Source organism: Eleutherodactylus coqui, chromosome 12 (assembly GCF_035609145.1).
Source record: "Eleutherodactylus coqui strain aEleCoq1 chromosome 12, aEleCoq1.hap1, whole genome shotgun sequence".
NCBI classification, from domain to species: domain Eukaryota; kingdom Metazoa; phylum Chordata; class Amphibia; order Anura; family Eleutherodactylidae; genus Eleutherodactylus; species Eleutherodactylus coqui.
Window position 1 is genome coordinate 43,964,825 of NC_089848.1, and position 22,444 is coordinate 43,987,268.

General features: G+C 44.9%; 1 protein-coding gene across 2 annotated transcripts in view; it reads right to left on the reverse strand.

Annotated features, from left to right (window-relative positions):
- ANO10 (anoctamin 10) overlaps window positions 1-22,444 on the reverse strand; it is a 218,382-nt gene that overhangs the window by 172,305 nt on the left and 23,633 nt on the right. For both annotated transcript variants that reach the window (XM_066585244.1, XM_066585245.1), the window contains exons 5-9: window positions 15,551-15,670; window positions 11,328-11,897; window positions 7,926-7,981; window positions 5,638-5,712; window positions 115-297 (exon numbers count right to left, since the gene is read on the reverse strand). In XM_066585244.1, coding sequence (XP_066441341.1) covers window positions 115-297; window positions 5,638-5,712; window positions 7,926-7,981; window positions 11,328-11,897; window positions 15,551-15,670 — 1,004 coding nt within the window. The remainder of the gene's footprint in view (window positions 1-114; window positions 298-5,637; window positions 5,713-7,925; window positions 7,982-11,327; window positions 11,898-15,550; window positions 15,671-22,444) is intronic.

Below are 22,444 nucleotides of genomic sequence, written 5' to 3' on the forward strand. Positions count from 1 at the left end.
TGTGTGGGTTTTAATAGCCCCCAAATAGCTCCATCATTACGGAATATATTCAGTACCTTATACCCAATACATTGTGATATGTAGGAACCCTTACTCCACCGTTGCAGTACTTACCACATATGTATCCATTTCTTTCTCGAGGTGAATTTGCTCCAACAAGGAGAACTCTGTGTCCACCTTCAAGGTCTTTACTTTCTTTTTGATTTTTTTATTGGACCTCTTCTGCATCCAGAAAGGAAGTAAAGCCTCTACAAACTGGTTAAGGATCTGAGAGGTGATAAGTAGTGTGGCCAAGCTCTGCACAGGAAGAAAAAACAAGATAAGGCAAAACATCCTCCTAAGTGAAGCTGATCTCAAGATTTAATTCTAAGTTACTGTTAGATCATCGTATAATTACAATTTTTTTTAATTGGGACACACGAGCGTATTACGGATGCATAGATGTATTGCTGCCTAAAGCGGGCTGTCTATATTCGCACTATTTTACAGTATTACTGACTCTGCCCCAATGTGACCAGCGCTGGCGAGAAGAAGGCGCTTCTAGTGCAGCAATTCTTATTGACGGGCTTGTACCAAAGCAGGAATTACTCCGCCACCAGTGTACAAAATGGTCCAGGAAATAGGAACGATCTACTGGGCATGTGTGACCACCCAGACTGGACACATTAAGGTAGATGTTCGGAGAGGGACAACCGCTTTAATGTTTTACTCCCAGGCAGAAGAATATGTACCAAAACCATTGCAAAATAAAAGCGGACATCTCCTCCATGAACAGATGTGTCCTTGCTTGTCTCTAAACACAACATAACTCAAAATATATGACGTGAGATGTGAAAGCTACACTTAGGATGAGCCAATCGGTATCTGGGCACAAGGCCGCGATGCCCACAACTATCGGACTTTGGTTATAATGCCCTAAACTCCACAGGCTGAAATGTGGATGATCACTGGTCTCTATAGCCAACACGGCCACATCTACTGTGCTTCCCCGAAAATAAGACAGTGTCTTATATTCATTTTTGTTCAAAAAGGTTTAACTTTTTTTACATGTATAGCTGCCTGGACACTATTTAAATTGACTTTTTAAATTAACTGTTAGCAGGGCTTAATTTTGGAATAGGGCTTATATTTCAAGCATCCTGAAAAAGCCTGAAAAATCATTTTGCATCCTCAAAAATTCAGGAAAATCATAATATGTCTTATTTTCAGGGTATGTCTTATTTTCAGGGAAACAGGGTATATCACAGAAAGGGGATAATTAGATTTGTCCAACCTTTTTGTTGGACTCACAATATACAAGAGCTTCAAAAGGAAAAGCACAACCTATTCTCTCTGCTCTTAAGAGGCACTCCAGCACTTGGAAACAGCATTGTACTTCAAGGCATCTTTGTAACATTCGGCTCCAGTTCAGCACTCGAGAGGTGGGAGACGACTCCTCCAAATGGATGTTTGCAAGTTTATTTGTTCATACCGCGTTCCGTGCACAAAACGGTCTTTTATAAATAAACAGTCATTGTCTGCAGCTTGTCATTTGCATTTTATGGTTATGTTTGAAACTCTGAGACTCATGACTATAATGTACTCATCACTACTGTGCGGAGACTGTGAAGGTACATAGTCCCAAAAATGTAATACTGTAAAGCATGAAACGGTAAAAACAACGTGTGTGAGTGGATAAGAGATTATATATATATATATATATATATATATATATATATATATATATATATATATATAAAATCATATCATATAGGCACAAAAAGACAGTCTGAAGTCTATGTGAAGAGCTCCCCCTAGTGTTAATCAGATGAAACAGGGGGACAGGACAGACATTGCAAGGAGAAATCTCTGTATACAAAAAGCGCAGCTAATTAATGTTCCTATCAATATTTAAGAGCAGAGCAAATTAACAACATTGTCTGGCTTTTCTTCCCATGGCGCTGTTTGAGCTGATGCCCATTACAGAGTAAGAGACATGAGTTATTGCACATAAGGGTGCAGCATTAGTGTCTTTGCACTTAACGAAGGCTGCTGGTAACAGACACCACGGATGGGTATGTCTTTTAAAGGGATGGTACCAGAATTTCAAGTTATCTCCTATACAGATAGGGGATAGCTTGCTGATTGGTGGGGGTCTCACCACTCAGACCCCCATCGATCTCGAGAATAGGACTTCTGCGTTCTGTTCTACTGTTACTAAGGAGGTTGCTTGCCCAAACTGCAGGCATGAAGTTATAGAGCCGGAGGAACTGAGCAGAATGATACATAGATTTATGGGGAAACATTCAGTATAACTTGTGCATTAGTCATTTACATCTCTGCTCATTCTGAACAGAACAGTCCAATGGGCGGAGCTATCAGCTGCACAGTCATACACAGGCAGCTGTCAATCACTGATAGGACCGCCCACTGGTATAACAAAATTTAAAAAAAAAAAAAGGGGGGGGGGGTCTAAAGACTTTTTGCACCCAGTGTATATAGTATTATAGAATTTAAGTGTCAGAGTGGGAGTATGATTTATTTTTTAAGTTATCTAGTAATAAGAAACATCATTGATATCAATGGACAGCAACTCAAAACACGAGTTGCCAGCAGCAAATTCTTAGGCACGTTAGCTGCCTGGCTCGTGTGATTGGTCCAGCCCTGTTTGGGCTATTAGAGGTGAAAAAATTATTGAGAAAGTCAAAAGAAAGACACTTGTCCAACTATGTACTACGGTATGATGTATAGTATGAACTACTATTACCGTATGAGAAAGAGACTTGTAAAACTGTCTACCTAGTCTCCAGACGGTGACGACGCGCTTCACACAAAGTGACATCATCCTCACTGCCAAAAGATTTTAATGCGAAAAGACCAAAAGGAAAAAAATTAAATAAAAGCATTACCCTCCATCTGAAGTAAGAGTCTAATGCAAGCCGAGCGTCCCAGCCACATGCCGGTTATCGGCCATGAATTGCTTCTACACGGCAGCAAGGCGTTCAAGCCGACAGTGTAGCAGCCAAGCGTGTAAAAGACACCCGCGGGGGTTAATTTAGGTGATACATTTCTGTTGTGTAAGCGATACACAGCGAGGTGATCCCGCTGCCATCTGAAGCAGCGGAGCCGTCAGGCACAGTTCACATGGCGCATGCTACACGCCGTACCGCTACACACATGACGGCTCAAATAAAGGAGCGCTCTCGATTAATACAAAACGTATGCTTTATTCCTTCAGCTGATGAATACTAGAAAAAGCTTTAACCCATTAAGGAGCAGGTGCCCTAAATATATGGTGCTTGGTCCTGGGCTTTAATCCTAGCCAATAGTAAATGTACGGAGCTGGATTGAAGCTCCTGCAACCTATGAGGAGCAGGTCAGGTTGTCAGTTGTCTGAGACAGCCGAGGACCCAGAGGAGAAGGCAGAAGAGGTTTTTAATGGCTTCTGCCTTCTCTTTTACAGGCTACATAGAGCTCAATGATCACTATGTGGAGAATGCGGGAAGCAGCAGTACTACTTCCTGCATAAGACCCGCCGATCACTGGTGACCCCCGACATGTTAGAGCTGCAGGGATTTAGAAGACCCCTGACCAGCTCTAACAGTGGCTACTATTGTACTAGGGGGATGTCCTTCCTTGTAAATAGGGTGCCTTTGAATGCTCCAGTTACAGTGAAAGTGTGAAATTAAAAAAAAAATTTACAGTGTGTATGTCCCCCAGAGGTCTTACATGACATGATTGAGGACATAGATGTTACAAAAATAAGTGAAAAAACCTGAATAAAATAAAGATGAAAAAAAGAAACGACTTATCTCTGGCAACCTAAATTGTTGCCATATCCGCACTGTAATATGAGATTATACGGATTACATATAAAATTGTCCGAAACAAAATGACAAACCAGTTCCTGTACTTTGCTTTAACGTAAATATAATAACGTTAAAAAGAACTAGAAAAACTAGGGGAAAATTTTTTTTTGCTTTTTGTATATATTACCTTTAGTAAAAATGAAAAAAAAATATGTCAAAAAGTTTCAGATAAAGAAGTATTAAAATATTGCCCTGTAGGAAAAAGCAAAAAAAAAATGCAGCAAAAATAATTTTAGCCGGCGAGGAAAAAAATGACCATAAAACCACAACATGGGTAAAATCACTAAAAGTGTTTGGTCCTTTAGGACCGCAACACTGGTCTGTAAAGGGGTCAATCTGATTGAGTGGTGTATATAGAAAGTATATTACTCAGAACAGTGCGACTAGGATCTTAGGAGTGGCAGTTTTGGGGCAGTATTGGCACCTTTTGCTCAGTCTAATGCATTAAAAATATTAGTTAAAAATGTGTGCCATGAGGAGTGATTCCAGCCTGCAGGCAATAGGTTATAGATCTCCATCTGATCGGGACAAGTCCATGGAGGGTCCACCTCGCAACTTCTAAGACTTAAAGTCCTTTTCTGCTAAAGTTTCTGAAATGCCATATACCAATGTGTAACAACATATGAAACCCTAAAAGGTCTTATTGCTTTTCAGCGCTTGTATGTTGAACTGCCCTGCCACCCATGGGTACTATGTTTATTCAAAATGCCACCCAAGAGGGTGGCAGTCATGCGATTTACCCATATGAGCACCTCCCCAATGCGTCCTCTACAGATGCAGATACACCTGTACCTGTGCCTGTACTCAAAGCTTTTAGTACCCCTGCAACAGAGGATGCAACCAGAGAGGCAAGTCACGGGGGTAAATCACCTGTCGCACCCATAGCTCAAAAATAGTGGCAACAGTTGGTTTACATACGGCACCCGTGGGTAGCAAGGATGGGGGGCAAGTGGGTTTCAATAGGTATCCTCCAATAAGCAATGAGAACTTTTGCAATTTGCAATTTCAGAAACTTAAGCAGAAAGCGGACAATCTCTAAATATACAACCGCCCTTGGTCCGAAGCTTTAATCCTTGCCGATTGCAGAACTACAGCGCAGGATTAAAGTCTCTGATCTTGCAATCAAGCAAGAGCAGTTCAGGTCCTAAGCTGTCAGACACAGCCGAGAACCCGGAGGAGAAGGTAGAAGTGATTTTTAACGGATTCTACCTTCTCCTTTCCAAACTACATAGTCCTTGATGAACACAAAGTACCAAAAATTGAAAGTGAAAGTATTACTTCCACTACGTGAGTCGGCGGTCACGTGAGCACCAGGTGCCCTCTGTCGTGGAAGAGCAGCAGGGTCCTAGCAGACCCTCATCAGCTCTATTAGTGACTGTTTTTCACTGTAACTGGGGCTCTCATGGGTGCTGCTCCTATGAATGCCCCAGCTACAGGGAAAAAGTGTGAAATAAATGAAAAAAAAAAGACAATGTGAATGACCCCCAGAGGTCATTTTCCTTGATAAATAAAATGATGAAGTCTAATATTTTAACTCATTTGTTTGATTTTGTTCTCTTTCTCTACTTTTTGACTTGTGTGAAAATCTGGTGTAGTTTTAGGTCAATTGTGAGTAGAAATAAGGGAAATTTGAAAGGGTTCACAAACTTTCAAGCACCACTGTACAGTGCCCCGGCTTAGATCTTTACTTATAAATAAGCAGTTCAGATGAACGTCTGCAAAATTATTTGTCATTCTACAAATTCAATAATGTCCCGGAATGAACAGTCTATCTACGCAGTGAACTCACCTGACGCAAGAGCTTGAGATCACACATGACGAAGGCGATGTAGAACAGCGATGCAAAGCAATTTACAATGTTGAACTGCAAAATAAAAAAACCACAAGATTAAAATAAGCGATGACAAATATTCAAAATTTTATTAGAAAATATAATTTTGTAGAATTCCCCCTAATTCCTATACATTTATACATCTATAAACACATCATTTACACACATACATTTAAACATATCTATATATAAATGATCCTCCCCCACCCCTTCCCCAACAAAACCTATTAGGCCGGGTCTGATTCTGCAAGCGGATTTCCACAGTGAAAGACTGGCGATTAGAGATGAGCGAACCTACTCGGCCATGTCCCTTTTTCACCCGAGCGACGCGAGTACTTCCGTAGTCGGGTGAAAAGATTCGGGGGGCGCTGTGGGTGAGTGGGGGGTTGCAGCGGGGAGTGGTGGGAGAGAGAGAGGGCTCCCCCCTGTTCCCGGCTGCTACCCCCCGCTCCGCCACACCTCCCCCCGCCCCCTGGCGCCCCCCGAATCTTTTCACCAGAGTACGGAAGTACTTGAAAAAATCGCGGTGCTCGATCGAGTAATTACTCGAAACGAGTACGTTCGCTCATCTCTACTGGCGATAGATCATGGAAAGTAATTGCGAATAGTCACGATCGCGGATACAATCGTTTTTCCACGCTGATGTACGCAACGCACAGCATATGATCTGCGTGGAAGAAAGATCTCTCGCTCCTCTCCAGCCAGCATTCGGGCCTTTCTATTTATTTTCCTATGAAGCAGCAAGCATTTCCGCCACTCATACGCAATGTTGATTGTGTGTGGGCGATGGAACACTCGCACCCATTGACTTCAATGGATGCCCTCTGCGTGCAATCAGCGCGAAAATAGAGCATGCCGCGATTTTTCTTCTGCTCGCCGAATACACAATTCCACATGTCTGAGCAAAAAGTTCATGCCTTTCAATGCCCATATATTACCGCATGTCATCTATGCAGATTCCAATCGCTAAAATCCGCCTGTGTGAGCCCGACCGTAAACATACACAAGGGAAAAAGCCATTAAAGACTAATTCTTCTCACCTCTGCGCCGTCACATCCTCTATATCCCATCAACATTCCTTCATTAGCTGAATGTAACCAACATTAACATTGACCACCAATTTTATATACCAGATCGCCATCCCTAAAGTTCCTCTAACTTAGTCAAACAATCTCTTTGATATATCTCCCTCTCCAAAGACATAACTTCCTTTATCCTTACACCAAGATCTCCCACTGTCAGGCAGCAATCAGTTTCTGTGTCTGACATACATTATCCGAATTCCCAGAAGAGTATACCCTTCAAGCCCATCGGTAACACCCAATGTGCAAAATCTGGGGTCAAAACCAATGTCAACAAGATAGACTTTATCTCCAACATCGAACTCCAAAATGTACTTAACTTTACAGAGTTGCAGATCATGTGCATCAAACCGGCACCAACCATGCCACACCTCGGGCAGTCTGACTTTAAAGGGGTGGTCTCGCGAAAGCAAGTGGGTCTATACACTTCTGTATGGCCATATTAATGCACTTTGTAATATACATCGTGCATTAAATATGAGCCATACAGAAGTTATTCACTTACCTGCTCCGTTGCTAGCGTCCCCGTCGCCATGGTTCCGTCTAATTTCGGTGTCTTCTTGCCTTTTTAGACGCGCTTGCGCAGATCCGTCTTCTCCCTTCTTCTCCCTTCGGCTCCGCTCGGCAGCATCGGCATTTTGGCTCCGCCCCCTTGTACGCATCATCGCGTAGCTCCGCCCCATGACGTGTGCCGGTTCCAGCCTCCTGATTGGCTGGAATCGGCACATGACGGGGGCGGAGCTACGCGATGACGCGTACAAGGGGGCGGAGCCAAAACTCCGATGCTTCCAAGACCAGCCGAAGGGAGAAGATGCATCTGCGCAAGCGCGTCTAAAAAAGCAAGAAGACACCGAAGTTAGACGGAACCATGGCAACGGGGACGCTAGCAACGGAGCAGGTAAGTGAATAACTTCTGTATGGCTCATATTTAATGCACGATGTATATTACAAAGTGCATTAATATGGCCATACAGAAGTGTATAGACCCACTTGCTTTCGCGAGACCACCCCTTTAATCAATACCCATATTAAACAACTTTAAAGGCGTGTGATAAACTCTGTGTACCAGATAGAGTTGTGATACCCGTTGAAAATATAAGGAATGTGTTATCCTATTCTCATATCACCCACCTCAAGATGAAAAGAAAGTGAACTCCAACTTACCACCAAGACCTTCAGCACCAAGTGGTTCTGGTGCGAGGACTCCAATCTGTGGTTTTCTGTAATTATAAAAATATATATTATTTGAAAATATCACTTTGGTTTAATAAATAGCAAAAATCTTCTATAAATCCAATAGTTGGCACATTGTTGTACTGTCATATTTTAGCCCAAACTTGGAACAACTTCAGATCTCATAATCTTAAACAAATCCCAATAAAACCCCTGTAGGATTACAGTCCGTCCAGCCATCATTGTACTGGAATGGAATGGAAACGCATAGACCTCCCACTATTAATGGAGTGTGATAATCTGTCTGGGAGGAATCATCTACCCATCCGGTAAAGAGGACCGGTTGGATGTCGGCGCACCATCTGTGAAAGTTTATCTGGCAGGGAAAACACCCAGAGAAGTTTTGGGTTCCACAGAAGTTTTCCTCAAGCTTCAGAAAGGCTCTTGTCGCTGGGTGACTTTCTATATGCCGATGTCCAACCTTTCCTAACTATGTCCAGCCATCAGGCTATCTTAAGAAATTAATTAGCACATGACTTTTGAACTATCCAGGAACAAGTCCATCTATGAATGACTCGGTGACCTGAAATTAAGGCTCTAGGAATAGTTTAGTCAAGTTCTCTGGCTCCGAATATGGCTGAAAATCTATACAGACCTCATATTTAAAAGGGCCATTCTGGTAATAGCAAGTTATCACGTACGCACTGGATGGCGAGAACTGATAGAACAGTGAGAATCAGCCAGCAAATCGCCAGTAGAGGAATCCCTTGTACCCCTGCATGAAGCGGCAGTAACTCACTTACGTTCCATCTAAATGCAGCAATAGGCTACTAATGTGACTGCAAGACCTGGTTTTTGCACCCAATGCCTTTGCATGGAATAACACAGTTTGCTGCGCTATTTTATGCAGTAAAAAAACAACGATCCTGACTAATTCTACCCAAAAGGAGATCAAATTGGCCTCCATCAAGTGAATACCGGTCTATACACTGCAAAGACAGTACAAACGTAACCCAACTTTGACAATGTCTACCAAGAACTGGTTCCATGGCCGTATTATTAATCTACTCATGTACTGGATGACTCGGGTAGGTCCATGTTGGTATAAATCATATTCTGTCTATACTAAGAACGTTACTTGTAATTCATTCCAATCCACCATTCACATCAGTCCCCGTCTTCAATGGGCCTCCCAATTTGCGTATCTCACAAGTACATCAAGGTCCAATGTCCACGGGTGGATCGGATTCCACATGTGGGAGCCCACAGCAAAATCCAACCCTGCCCACAGCCGCAGACACTGTGGGTCTTCCACTTACCTTTCCGGGTCTTCGTATGGGTCTTCATTTCCTACCCTGCAGATGTGTGCGAGAGCACCGACGGCACACCGCCACACATACGCAGGAGTTTTTTTTCTTTTGAACTACTGCCTTCCCACGGAATCTACAGTCTGTCCGCAATTTAATTGTGGGTGGGCCGCAGATCGGACGGCTACAATGGACTTCTGTGGAAGCTGTCCTTGCGGGATCCGCAGTGAAATGGAGCATGCTGCAATTTTTTTCTGGACCAAAAGGTCGGCAAATCAAGTCTGCATGCCTTTTTTCATTTGTGGACAGCCATGTATCTCTATGAGCGGCTTGATTTGAGGATCTTCCGCATGGTTGACCCCCAAATCGGATCCGACCGTGGACATTGGGCCTATAGGTGCATTTAGTCGGAATGATTATCACTCTAAAAATTGTTCAAACCAACGAAAGTGAACAAGAATTGTATCGTTTGAACGCGAGCCAACGACTGAACGACGAATGAGAATAGCTTGCTTCTCGTTCGTCGTTCAGCTTCGGCTGGCATAAATCATCATTGGTTCATGCGCTTCTCATTGCGTTTAAGCGCTGATCATTCAGTGTTTCAGATAGGAATGTCAGCACTGAACGGGAAGTGAACGATTCTCAACGATGATCTGTCTGTCTAAACAAGCTGCATGAGTGCCAATGAGCTGGTCATTAAATCACCGGCTGGTTCGCACGGGCAAATCAGAATTGTGCGGTTCTTGTGTGTAAAAAGGCCAATAGGGTGCTTTAAGACGGAACGATTATAATCGTTCAAAGAAGCAACAGCGCACTATAATTGTTCGTCTAAACGCAGCCAACGGCTGAACGATAAAACGAGAATTGTTAACTTTTTGTTCACTGTTCTTTTTATGCAGGCATCGGTGGCTCATTCGCTAATCGCTTGGTTTAAGCAGTAAATCGGACCCAACTTCCGCAATACAACAGCACTAACCACTGAGCCCCAATGCTTAGATTATTAAATGCTGACATTTCTAATTACAAAGGTTAACCCTTTCCAATCCACTGTCTGACGTCTGAAGACATTATGATGTAAGGCTGTACAGCTCCGATATTGGAAGAGGTCCATCGGGTTCTCTTACTGTATATTGCCAGCCTCTCTGCAGCCTATCCAACGTGTCACGTAATGCAGTACTGGCTTTATCCAGCAGATAGCGCCGTTGTATAACGGCAGAAAAAGAGTAAGTCCCCTAGGAAAACCAGGATACAAATTGGATTGGAAAGGGTTAATAGTCCAGCCATGTTATGATTCATACCGAAATGGAGCTGCCCGAATCATCCAGTGCATGGGCACTACACCAGATGTTCTACGAACAAGCATAATGAAATGTGTACCCAACTTTACTTAAGGTTTTGGCTTTTTGCTGTGTTTTAACCCAAGTTCTTTCGTCAGGTGATCCCCAGAAAGTGGAAATCTAGAGCGATGTGGTTGGAGGCCTTGGATTCAATACGACACATGGAAGAACTATGTGCCAAGGACGAGTTGAGGCATGACAAATTTATAGTGTCGTGGGCTACATGGGATTGATTATGTGATACGCCGAACCTGACTAACTGGGTTTTTAGTGGAAGCACCCCCTTCCCCTGGACCCCTAACCTGCGCCAGGTTAGCTGAATATCGATAGACAATGGTTTGATGCCAGCTTTGCCGGTTATCCTTCCCGATTCCCCCCCCCCCCCCTTTTTTGTTTCGGTTTCTCATCCTTATTTCTGTGTTCACCTCTTTCTCCTTCCTTCTTCTTTTATCTTCTAGTATTATACAATTTGTAAAAGTGGTAAATTTAGAGTTTGAATGGGCCGGTCTTGTATGTCTTTATAATTTTACATGGTGGGGGGACAGCGGAGTTTTCTTGGCTACCCGATTACACCCGCTAAATAAGGATGGAGAAGAGGAGACGGGCATAAGTAAAACAATTTTATCGTCTAGACTAAAGAGTTTATTGATAATAGTGTAATTATCATAATTATTATTTTGATATGTTAATTTTTCAGTAAAAGGGAAAAATAAAATACTTTTTGAACCAACCATAACCCAAGTTCTTACCATAATTCGTGAGAAACTCTGCAGCATATCTGTAAATACGGTTCATGACTTCAATCACAATTGCATAAATGATGCTTGGGACAAACAGCAGAAGGCTACTGAAGGTTGACTGTTGCTCACGGTTATAACTGATGGCCCAGTGCTCCAAGTCAAAGTAAATCATCATTACGTAAATGGCAAAATATAGGCTAAGGCACACAAAAGGCACAGAGACGAGATATACCCGGAACTGCCTCTTCAAGCTGGAGTAAGTAGGTTCTTTCTTCCCTGTGACTGGATTGATGCCCAGCACTCCATGAAAGCCAGGCCTGGGCTCCTCAAACTCCTTCTTCATTAGCAAAGTTCCCCATCGGTAGGTCATTGCTGAGCTGTGGCGCTTCCATACTTCCAGGATAACCGTCGACCACACCAGGTTAAATGTAGCAAAAATCACGTATTTGTCGTAGTCCTCCCAGGCAAAGAAGTAATAAGGTACGCCAATGAGAGCCATGGGGATCAAGGCCAAAGTGAAGTATTCTAAGAAACCAAAGTATAATCCAATAGTATCTCCAAAGTAATGGCGGATTTTATCTGGAAACAAGAATTATCGGTGAATACGGGGGGAAAAAATACCTGAGAACATTGGAGTACAAACAAAAGGCAAAGCCTTAATAGGTCTGCAATTATTATGGAAGAAAAAGTTACTTTAGGCCATTTTTCTCTTTCAGTATTCCAGTGAATGGACACCTTCATCCTTACCTTCATAGGCAAAGGCATCATTCACATCTTTGTCGAAGGTTTTAGGCCCCCTGTCCATGGCCGTGATTTCGCTGGCGAATCACGCCGGTTGAAGCTTACCATAGCGTTGCTATGGAAAGCGCCGGCCCTGTGTCTACGTGCAGGGAATCATTGTGATTCTCCGTTCGCGGGCGGCAATTCGCAGCATGTTGTGAATTGCCGCAATTCTCCGCGGTCAGCCTATCTGTCAGACAGGCTGACCTGCGGGGAACCGTCTGCCGGCTCCTGCTCCCAGTCGGCGGCTCCAGCGGCTGAGATTCTCCGCGGGATACCACCACGCCCGTGGACAGGGGGCCTTAAAGTCAACTAACCTTACCAAAAAAGCATATGGCCATATGTAATGCTATTTTTTTTTCCAGAAAAACTATGAACACCATGATGAAAAACTGATGGGTCCCCAGTATAGTCACATCCTGTGATAAGTGGAATGGATGCATAACTTTACAGCTGGGTGCTCGCTGATTCCTTTGCCATTTTTATCTTTGTTACAGCCCCCCACATTCGCATGCAATGGCTCTCATTACAACACTAATCCATTGTAAATTGAGCGGTCTCCAACACCTAGTGTCAAATCAAACATCACACCAGCCATTAACACTGGGCGGTGGAGACTACTCACTTGACAATTATCTAGTATCAGGCTCTGAAAGTACAAACATAGAAACCTAACGGCAGATAAAGAGCACCTGGTACATCTAGTCTGCCCCTATATCATTTCCTTTCTACTTTTTCTCTTAGGATAGATCTGTGTTTACCCCTGATATCCTTGAGTTCATCTATTGTTGATTTTTCAACCACATGTGCTGGAAGTTAGTTCCAAGCATCTACAAAGGATAAAAACAGAGGAGGGATTACAGCAGGGCGTGTGGCTGTAAAGGTGCCGCCCGTTCTGCTCATCAGAGGGCATAACTGGTCCTTTTTAAGGCCCCCTTACACAAGCATTTCTATTCGCCTGAGCGCTGCATATTTCCAGAATGAATAATACTTTTCAACAGCGTATTTTACTGTACATTTGCGCCCACGCAATGCATGTTCATTTATGCATGGCAAACTACGCACCATTTGAAATGGCTAATCAGTCCAATGAGTCCCATATGTTCTTTATCCTGTGCAATTACGCTGTATTTTACGCATTTCCTAGCATATTGCTCACACATTGGCACATCCCCATTGACTTCTATATTTGAGTGCACAAATGCGCAGGAAAAGAACATATTGCGTTTTTTTTTTTTTGCGTGGCTGAAATGCACAGGAAAATATGTACATGTGAACAAATCGGTTGAGCTCAGCGGGTTCTATTCTAGGAGTATTGCCTGTGCATATTTTCCATGCACAAATATGCTTGTGTGTAAGGGGCCTTAAGGCTGTTCGTTATATGCTGGCTTCTGTTTACCTTGAAATAACTCACAGAAAACAGAGCCAAAAACGCACCATCTGATAAGCTGCAGGGCAGACTCAATCGCCATAGACCCTGGCAGTATGCAGAGAGCTAGATTGTAATATGAGCGAGGTAATGTTCAGTGCAGACTAATATGCAGCCGGTACTGGTGCATTATGTCTCCACCGGAAGTATGGGTGAAGACATGGGTTGGCCGAGGCTGAGTTACAGGGGACAGCCAGGTCACTCCCACAGCTGCAGATTGTCTGATGCCCCGCACAGCTCCCCAGAGACACATGTACCAGCTCTCCCCGCGGACAGCTCACACATTTCCTTGCCCTCCTCCTGCCATCTCACCTCCTGGCACCGCTGTACCGACCTTGCTGTCGTTCTCCTTTACCCACCCCCTCCCCCGGTGGCCTCCCATGTCTGCTCCTGACCCCACTGTCACTCTCCTTCCCTCCTTCTCCGGCTGCCTCCCATGTCCGCTCCCGACCCCGCTGTCACTCTCCCCAATAGCAGGGGCGGGGACCTAACATTTGGAGGGGCCAGGACTGAAGACTGTCAGTAGGAAGAGCGCCGTTTATGGCACACTGCCGGCCAGCCGGAGGAAGCAGCATGCAGGAGCTGAGGGTCCGAGGCCATAGACAGCACAACAGTCGCACAAAGCAGGAGCCTGTCAGCCAGAAATAGTGGAGATGGGATGGGACACAGCAGAGACCAGGAGCCAATGGGTAGCTAGGGGCGTTACCTCCAGCTCTGCCCGGTCAACCCCTAGCTTCCGGTGTCAACATATCACACCAGTACCTATGCAGCCACCCAGCTCAACCCAGCCCAGATTGGGGGAGGGGTGACCGCTAACAAACAGTCTGCACATATGAACTGATACCATGGATGTCAGCCATAGATAAGTGTGCCACACTATACAGGAATGCAACCCCTACTGGCAAAGCCCTGTATCACACCACAGTGAGACCCCTGGGCTCGCCCAGCATTTATAGCAAACTGCATGCAAAAAACACACAGATAAATGCGGGTTTTAGTCTGTTTACCTTTATAAGTGCAACACGCATCGGACCGAGTCCACGTGGCAGATTTGTTGCAGATTTCTGATGCAGATTGCATGCTGTAAATTCTCAGCTGAGTGAACAGAGTTTAAACCCCCCATTTAGGCCGCCTGCACACGGCAGGGCTGGATTCCACATTAGGAATCCGGCCCCGAAGCAGCGGCGCCCATGTACCTTAAATTTATTTTTAAACTTCTGCTTTTCCCTAGCGATGACGCGGAATCCGCAACCTTTTGGAAGTATGATTGTGGAAGGGCTGCGGATGGGATGGCTTCCATTGACTTCAATGGAAGCAGTCAGTGGGAAATCCGCACAAAAACCGAGCATGCTGCGATTTTTCCTCTGCTTGCAGAAACTGTAATTGGTTTTCACAGGTGTGCAGGAAGAATCGATTTCCCATAGCATGCTATAGGCGCTATTTGTTGCAAATCCGCGGTGCGGACGCCCGACGCTGATTCCGCATCAAATATCAGTCTGTGGGCAGGAGCCCTTACAGGCTCCGGAATAAAACAGTATGGACCAAAAAAAAAAAAAAAGCCATTTTCTATTATGGCAAATTCTTAAGGCGTTTCAGACGTGTTCTTTTCCCAGCGGAATGACCCGGAGTGCATTGTGCACACCCCATTGACTTCTATGGGACCTTTGTTGCACAAATCTGCAGAAAAATAGAACATGTTCTTTTTTTTTTTGCACATGACCAAAATGCACGCACAAAATACGAAAATATGAACCCATTGAAATCAATGAGTTCTACTCGCTGCGTATTGCACGCACGCTCATGTGAAGCCGCCCTAAATGGCCAAATTTGTTGTTGAAATTTCTGCGTCTGCCAATCAGTTCTGAATGTTGCCGTTTTGGCATCAGGAGCGAGGACTTCTGCACGCCCCATCTGTATGCATAAGCAGTCGCGGAAATTTCCGTAACAAATCTGTTCCTTCTGAACTAACCAGAACTAAGTTGTAGTAACAGAATACAGGTCTAAACATGGAGCGTGTTCTCACCGATGGGTTGATAGGCAAGCTTGATTTGGTGGTACCATTGGAAACTCAGGCGCTTCAACTCCTCCTTGTCGTGTAGAGGGAATATCTGCAGCAACAAACCGCTGGTTTTCATTCTCCGGACTAAAACAAGCAGAAAGCCAAGTATGAGACAATGTATCAGACAGATCTTCCATGATTACAGCTCTCATATATGACCCTCCTCAATAAGACCGGCCGCACGTCTGCAAGAGAAGTGTAAACTGTTGCCTGTATCCAGGGATAACCAGCAGTGGATGAAGCCATGTACCCCAATGGAGAAAACACGCAACACCAAAGTATCTTACAAACTTCCAATGCAGCTAATTTATGAAATGTGAACTACAACTGGACTTGGGATGCTCATAAACAGGGTGGATTGTTTCTTCAGACTACTTCCTGAGCTTCTACCCATGAAACCACATCTCAACCTCACACATTAAATACCACCTGGAAGGTGGTGGGGTCATGAGCAGCCATTCTGCCAGTACAGGTCCAGGTCTTTCTATGCTACCTTGCACTACCCTGCTCCAATTAGCTGCAAGGCAACATCTGAATGCCCGCCCTTCGGTTACATCTAGCAGTGCCCTCTGTCCCTGGTACTAGAGAAGCCTAATGACAGGCAGTGGATTGCAAAGGCGGCAAAAAAATTGTTATAAGAATGAGTTTAAAAAGAAGGTTTCCAGATTAAAAATATATACATAAAAAAGAAAATATGACCCAAACCCGGCGGCAACCAAACCAGTCACCGTATGCGCCCAGTAATCCAAGACTATATACATTTTATGTCAGAACGCCTGAAATCAAATGAGGAACCCATTCCTGTACTTTGTTTTTAAAATTAGTATACTTACGCTAAAAAAAAATCTAAATAAAAAGTCTTTTAAAGCTTTTTACCCCTAATAAAATGTAAAAAAAAGGAAAAAAAAGTCAGTGGAAAAAAAAAAGAAAAAAAAAAGATATAAACATATAGTCCTGTATGTCATAGAAAAAAAACACGCAATAAAAAATGTTGGTAGCTGAAGAAAAAAAAATAGGGCCGTAAAACCACCACATGGCTAACATCCCTAAAAAGTATCTGGTCCTTAAGGGGTTAAACATAAATCATTTTAATTTTATTAATGGGATCATTCAGTTCTCTTTACCAGTGACCGGCATTTACACCGAACGAGGATCTTCATGCTTGTATAAAATGAACGATAAGCGAGCGAATACATTCATCGTTCCATCGTTGGCCGTGTTCACACTGAGCAATTATGGTTCAAATCAGAACAATTCTTAAACTTGCTAGATTTAGATCATCGCCACATTTCACGGCACCAAATTTATTTCAAAAATGCCAAAATCCAGGGAAAGGTACCACTGAGACAACGCTTGCTCTTCGGATTCAATATTGATCTCAGCGATGGAGTAGGGCTTCTTAAAAACATGTAATTAACTAAAATGAGGTTACTTCGCTGTGCTCCGAGATAAGATTCTGGGTGTGTCTAGAGTGCTGCAGCGACACCTAGTGAAGACCTGCGGTACTGTAGTACAACTAGTATTTCCAGATACAAACCGGATCCACACAGTGGCTAATGAAATCAGCCGAATGCAGCCGAGTCACTTGTAGACTACATCAGACTAAGGATAAAGAACATATAACTGCTGCGGCCATGAAAAGGCAGATGATTTAATGACAGAAACACAAAAATACATCCCAGTCGCTCCTCAAGCAGCTCTGGTTGTAGATTCAGGGTAGTGCAGTCGAAAATTTCATATGTGACCTCCAGATTTTCTGTTTTTCCCTTCCTTCTAGCGCTTTGTCTAACTGCTTGCTGAGCTGGTGGCTCTTCCCGCTGCGCTCCGAGCCGATGAGCTGTCAGCACTGCTGCTCCTTCTCCCCTCTCACAGCACACAGCTCCTCACACGCAGAGGAAGAGCTGCTGCAGCTGTGTTTTCCCTGTAGAGTATTTTAATATTGCGCATTATATAGCTTTTCAGGAGACTGAAGAAATCCACAGCATTTCTGCAAAGCGATCAGTCAAAGAAAAAGGACACCATTTGGTGCAGATTTTGCAGTTGCAGACTTTTTAAAGATTTTTTGGGGTTTCTATGCATTTATTACCAGAAGCTAGCCCATCCCATCTGCTGATGGTCGTGAGTCTCGTTTCTTTGACTTTTAACAATTAGTCGTCCATTCACCAGTCACTCAACTATAGCATTATGGACAGGCTATCCAAATGGGACAAGTCCCTTCACATTATGATGCTCCTTAATATTGCACTTTTAGTATAATCATCATTTATATACTGGCCATATATTGCACAGCCCTTCACAGATCAGAGGTGATATGGACAGACCAGATCAGACACGGCATGCAGTATTAAACTTACGAACAATCTGAAGTCCAGCAGTGAGGGTCCGGCTCACAGGAGCTTATAGTCTATGAGGAAATAGGGGAGATACTAGAAGTACAAGGGCTTTTTATGTGCAACGGTCCAGCCATAGTTAATATAAATATGGCAGTATACATAAAGCTCTATGACCAGCCGGTACCTGCGTATTTACAGGTATTAAGGACCAAGCACCGTGAATTTATAGCACTTGGTCCTAGGCTATAATCCCAGCAGATAGGAAAAATATGGCACTGGATTAAAGCTCCTGCAATGCTGCAGGAATCGGTCATGTCTTCGGCTGTCAGTGACAGCTGGGGACCCGGAGGAGAAGAAGCAGTTTTTAAAAAAGTGTTTTTAGGGCACATTTAAAACAATGGATGTTGGCGAGTAACCCGATTGTCTGGAATTCACTACCACAGACAACTGGTGCAGCTTGGCAAAAACCTTGGAAATTGAAGTAGGAGGTTCAGAACATTGAAGATGTTAGTCTGAGATCATTAGCAGAATGTAGAGAGGTAGACAAAGATAAAGGAGATATAGAGCAGTGCGGCACTGTGGAGAGCTTTATGGAGGAGAGTGATGAGTTTATATCGCAGAGACTGGCACCAGGCAGCGGCAACAGCGCAGCGGCTGGCACCAGGCATCGGCGCAGCGACTGGCACCAGCCAGCGGCATCGGCGCAGCGACTGGCACCAGCCAGCGGCGCAGCGACTGGCACCAGCCAGCGGCGCAGCGACTGGACAGAAAGGCGAGCCTGGTTGCCGCATTCAGGCTAGATTGGAGAGGGGAAGGTTTCATGAAAAGAAGACAATTTGTAAGTTACAGTAATCAAGACAAGAATGTATCAGGGCAACAATAAGAGTTTTCTCAGTAAGAAAAGGGTAGATTCTGGAGAGATTTTTGAAGTGCGAGTGACACGAACGTCCCAGTGACTGAATACAGGAAGCATTAGTATCAAATTTGACCCCAAGGGCTCCTTCACACTGGTGAAAAAAAAGGGCGATTTTCTTGAGTTGCGAGAGCGAGTGAAAACGCATGATTATGAAACCAATGAATTTCAATGGTTTCATTCTCATTTGTGATTTTTCCATGTTTGCAATGTTGCGTGAAAAAAAAAATTGCAGCGTCTCCTTTCTTTCTACGACATCGCCCATTGATTTCAATGGGGTCGTCGGCAGCAGCGCCAGCCCCATTGACAGCAATGGGAGATGATCACGATCCCCTGCTGCAGCGGGGGGATTCCTTCATCCAGGGGTTTCACCTTGTTTTAATGGAGCCAGCGGCAGCAGTAGTGCTGGCCCCATTGAAAACAATGATAGAACATAGCGATCTTCTGGCTCTGCTGTGACAGCAGTGGCAGGGTGTTCCATGATGAGGGGATCTTCTTCCATTGCTTTCAATGGGGCCGCTGAAAACACCTTGCATCCAGGGGTGCCACATGCATTGTGAGGGCGATATTGGGCCGCGAATAACGGCCCGATATCGCTCTCACCAGTGTGCAGCAGCCCTAAGACAGCGGCTGTGCTGCCTAGAAGTTATGGCAGAAGCAAACACTTAGATGGAGATATCAAGTTAAGGTGGATTAGTAAACGGCGGTAACACAAGAAGTTACGCTTTTAAAAGATTCAGCTTCAGATCTATGGTGACACACACAAAATTAAAATGCGATGCGCACAGAAAATGTGAAGAGGCCATATTTAAACTTGTAGTGATGCTTAAAAAATATTGGCAAAAAACGCAAGACAAAAAGCACAAGCTGCACACTTTTTGTTATCAACATCAAAGGCCTCACAATATTGATTGCGCTGATAGATTTAATCACTCTCAGGATTTCAAAGTCATTTAGAAAAGTCAGACTCAATACAAGTGGTTGCCAATCTGCTAAAGTGAAAGCTGGTAACTTTGTACTAAATGGCTTAATATTTCAAAGCGCAGTTAAACAATCAAACCTAATATGCAGCTTTAATCCAAAAGTTAAAAGCATTCAACTCTAGATAGATACAAGTACAATTCACCCCAATCAAAGAGGTATTCTAGTCAGTGCCAGATTATCGGTACAAGGCTACATCGGGGGCAGAATGGAAACCGTTGCTTCGATCCCACGTAGTGGCCAACACTTGTAACTGCAAGTGCAGCTCGCAGCTCCCATTGATTTTAATAAGAGCCGCGCCTACAAGAAAGAGCACAGACCACTAAGTAAGGGTCGGAGCAGCGGCGTCCGCTCAAACCTCGGCGTAGACCGGCACTACCTGGAAAACCTCTTCAAAGGGATTGGACTCCCGAAAGGCACAGGAAGTCACAGACATGGGGGGGTCTGCTACACATGCACCCACTTGTAGATTCAGTAATGCAACTAATAACACACATCTGTACCGCACAAACTTGAAATTTGCCATGACCGTTATTCACGGCATAAATAGGAAAAGTAAAGCGATCACAACTTCAATATTCAATTCTAAGCATGAAAAACTGTGCGAAAATCCACCATACATGAGAAGCAATAAAGCTTAGGGAAATTATTTGTATACTGAGGGGAATCTGCCTGGCCTCTGCGTGTGTGTATACTGAGGGGAATCTGCCTGGCCTCTGCGTGTGTGTATACTGAGGGGAATCTGCCTGGCCTCTGCGTGTGTGTATACTGAGGGGAATCTGCCTGGCCTCTGCGTGTGTGTATACTGAGGGGAATCTGCCTGGCCTCTGCGTGTGTGTATACTGAGGGGAATCTGCCTGGCCTCTGCGTGTGTGTATACTGAGGGGAATCTGCCTGGCCTCTGCGTGTGTGTATACTGAGGGGAATCTGCCTGGCCTCTGCGTGTGTGTATACTGAGGGGAATCTGCCTGGCCTCTGCGTGTGTGTATACTGAGGGGAATCTGCCTGGCCTCTGCGTGTGTGTATACTGAGGGGAATCTGCCTGGCCTCTGCGTGTGTGTATACTGAGGGGAATCTGCCTGGCCTCTGCGTGTGTGTATACTGAGGGGAATCTGCCTGGCCTCTGCGTGTGTGTATACTGAGGGGAATCTGCCTGGCCTCTGCGTGTGTGTATACTGAGGGGAATCTGCCTGGCCTCTGCGTGTGTGTATACTGAGGGGAATCTGCCTGGCCTCTGCGTGTGTGTATACTGAGGGGAATCTGCCTGGCCTCTGCGTGTGTGTATACTGAGGGGAATCTGCCTGGCCTCTGCGTGTGTGTATACTGAGGGGAATCTGCCTGGCCTCTGCGTGTGTGTATACTGAGGGGAATCTGCCTGGCCTCTGCGTGTGTGTATACTGAGGGGAATCTGCCTGGCCTCTGCGTGTGTGTATACTGAGGGGAATCTGCCTGGCCTCTGCGTGTGTGTATACTGAGGGGAATCTGCCTGGCCTCTGCGTGTGTGTATACTGAGGGGAATCTGCCTGGCCTCTGCGTGTGTGTATACTGAGGGGAATCTGCCTGGCCTCTGCGTGTGTGTATACTGAGGGGAATCTGCCTGGCCTCTGCGTGTGTGTATACTGAGGGGAATCTGCCTGACCTCTGCGTGTGTGTATACTGAGGGGAATCTGCCTGACCTCTGCGTGTGTGTATACTGAGGGGAATCTGCCTGGCCTCTGCGTGTGTGTATACTGAGGGGAATCTGCCTGGCCTCTGCGTGTGTATATACTGAGGAGAATCTGCCTGGCCTCTGCGTGTGTATATACTGAGGAGAATCTGCCTGGCCTCTGCGTGTGTATATACTGAGGAGAATCTGCCTGGCCTCTGCGTGTATATACTGAGGAGAATCTGCCTGGCCTCTGCGTGTATATACTGAGGAGAATCTGCCTGGCCTCTGCGTGTATATACTGAGGAGAATCTGCCTGGCCTCTGCGTGTATATACTGAGGAGAATCTGCCTGGCCTCTGCGTGTATATACTGAGGAGAATCTGCCTGGCCTCTGCGTGTATATACTGAGGAGAATCTGCCTGGCCTCTGCGTGTATATACTGAGGAGAATCTGCCTGGCCTCTGCGTGTATATACTGAGGAGAATCTGCCTGGCCTCTGCGTGTATATACTGAGGAGAATCTGCCTGGCCTCTGCGTGTATATACTGAGGAGAATCTGCCTGGCCTCTGCGTGTATATACTGAGGAGAATCTGCCTGGCCTCTGCGTGTATATACTGAGGAGAATCTGCCTGGCCTCTGCGTGTATATACTGAGGAGAATCTGCCTGGCCTCTGCGTGTATATACTGAGGAGAATCTGCCTGGCCTCTGCGTGTATATACTGAGGAGAATCTGCCTGGCCTCTGCGTGTATATACTGAGGAGAATCTGCCTGGCCTCTGCGTGTATATACTGAGGAGAATCTGCCTGGCCTCTGCGTGTATATACTGAGGAGAATCTGCCTGGCCTCTGCGTGTATATACTGAGGAGAATCTGCCTGGCCTCTGCGTGTATATACTGAGGAGAATCTGCCTAGCCTCTGCGTGTATATACTGAGGAGAATCTACCTCACCTCTACCGTATGTGTATATACTGAGGAGAATCTAA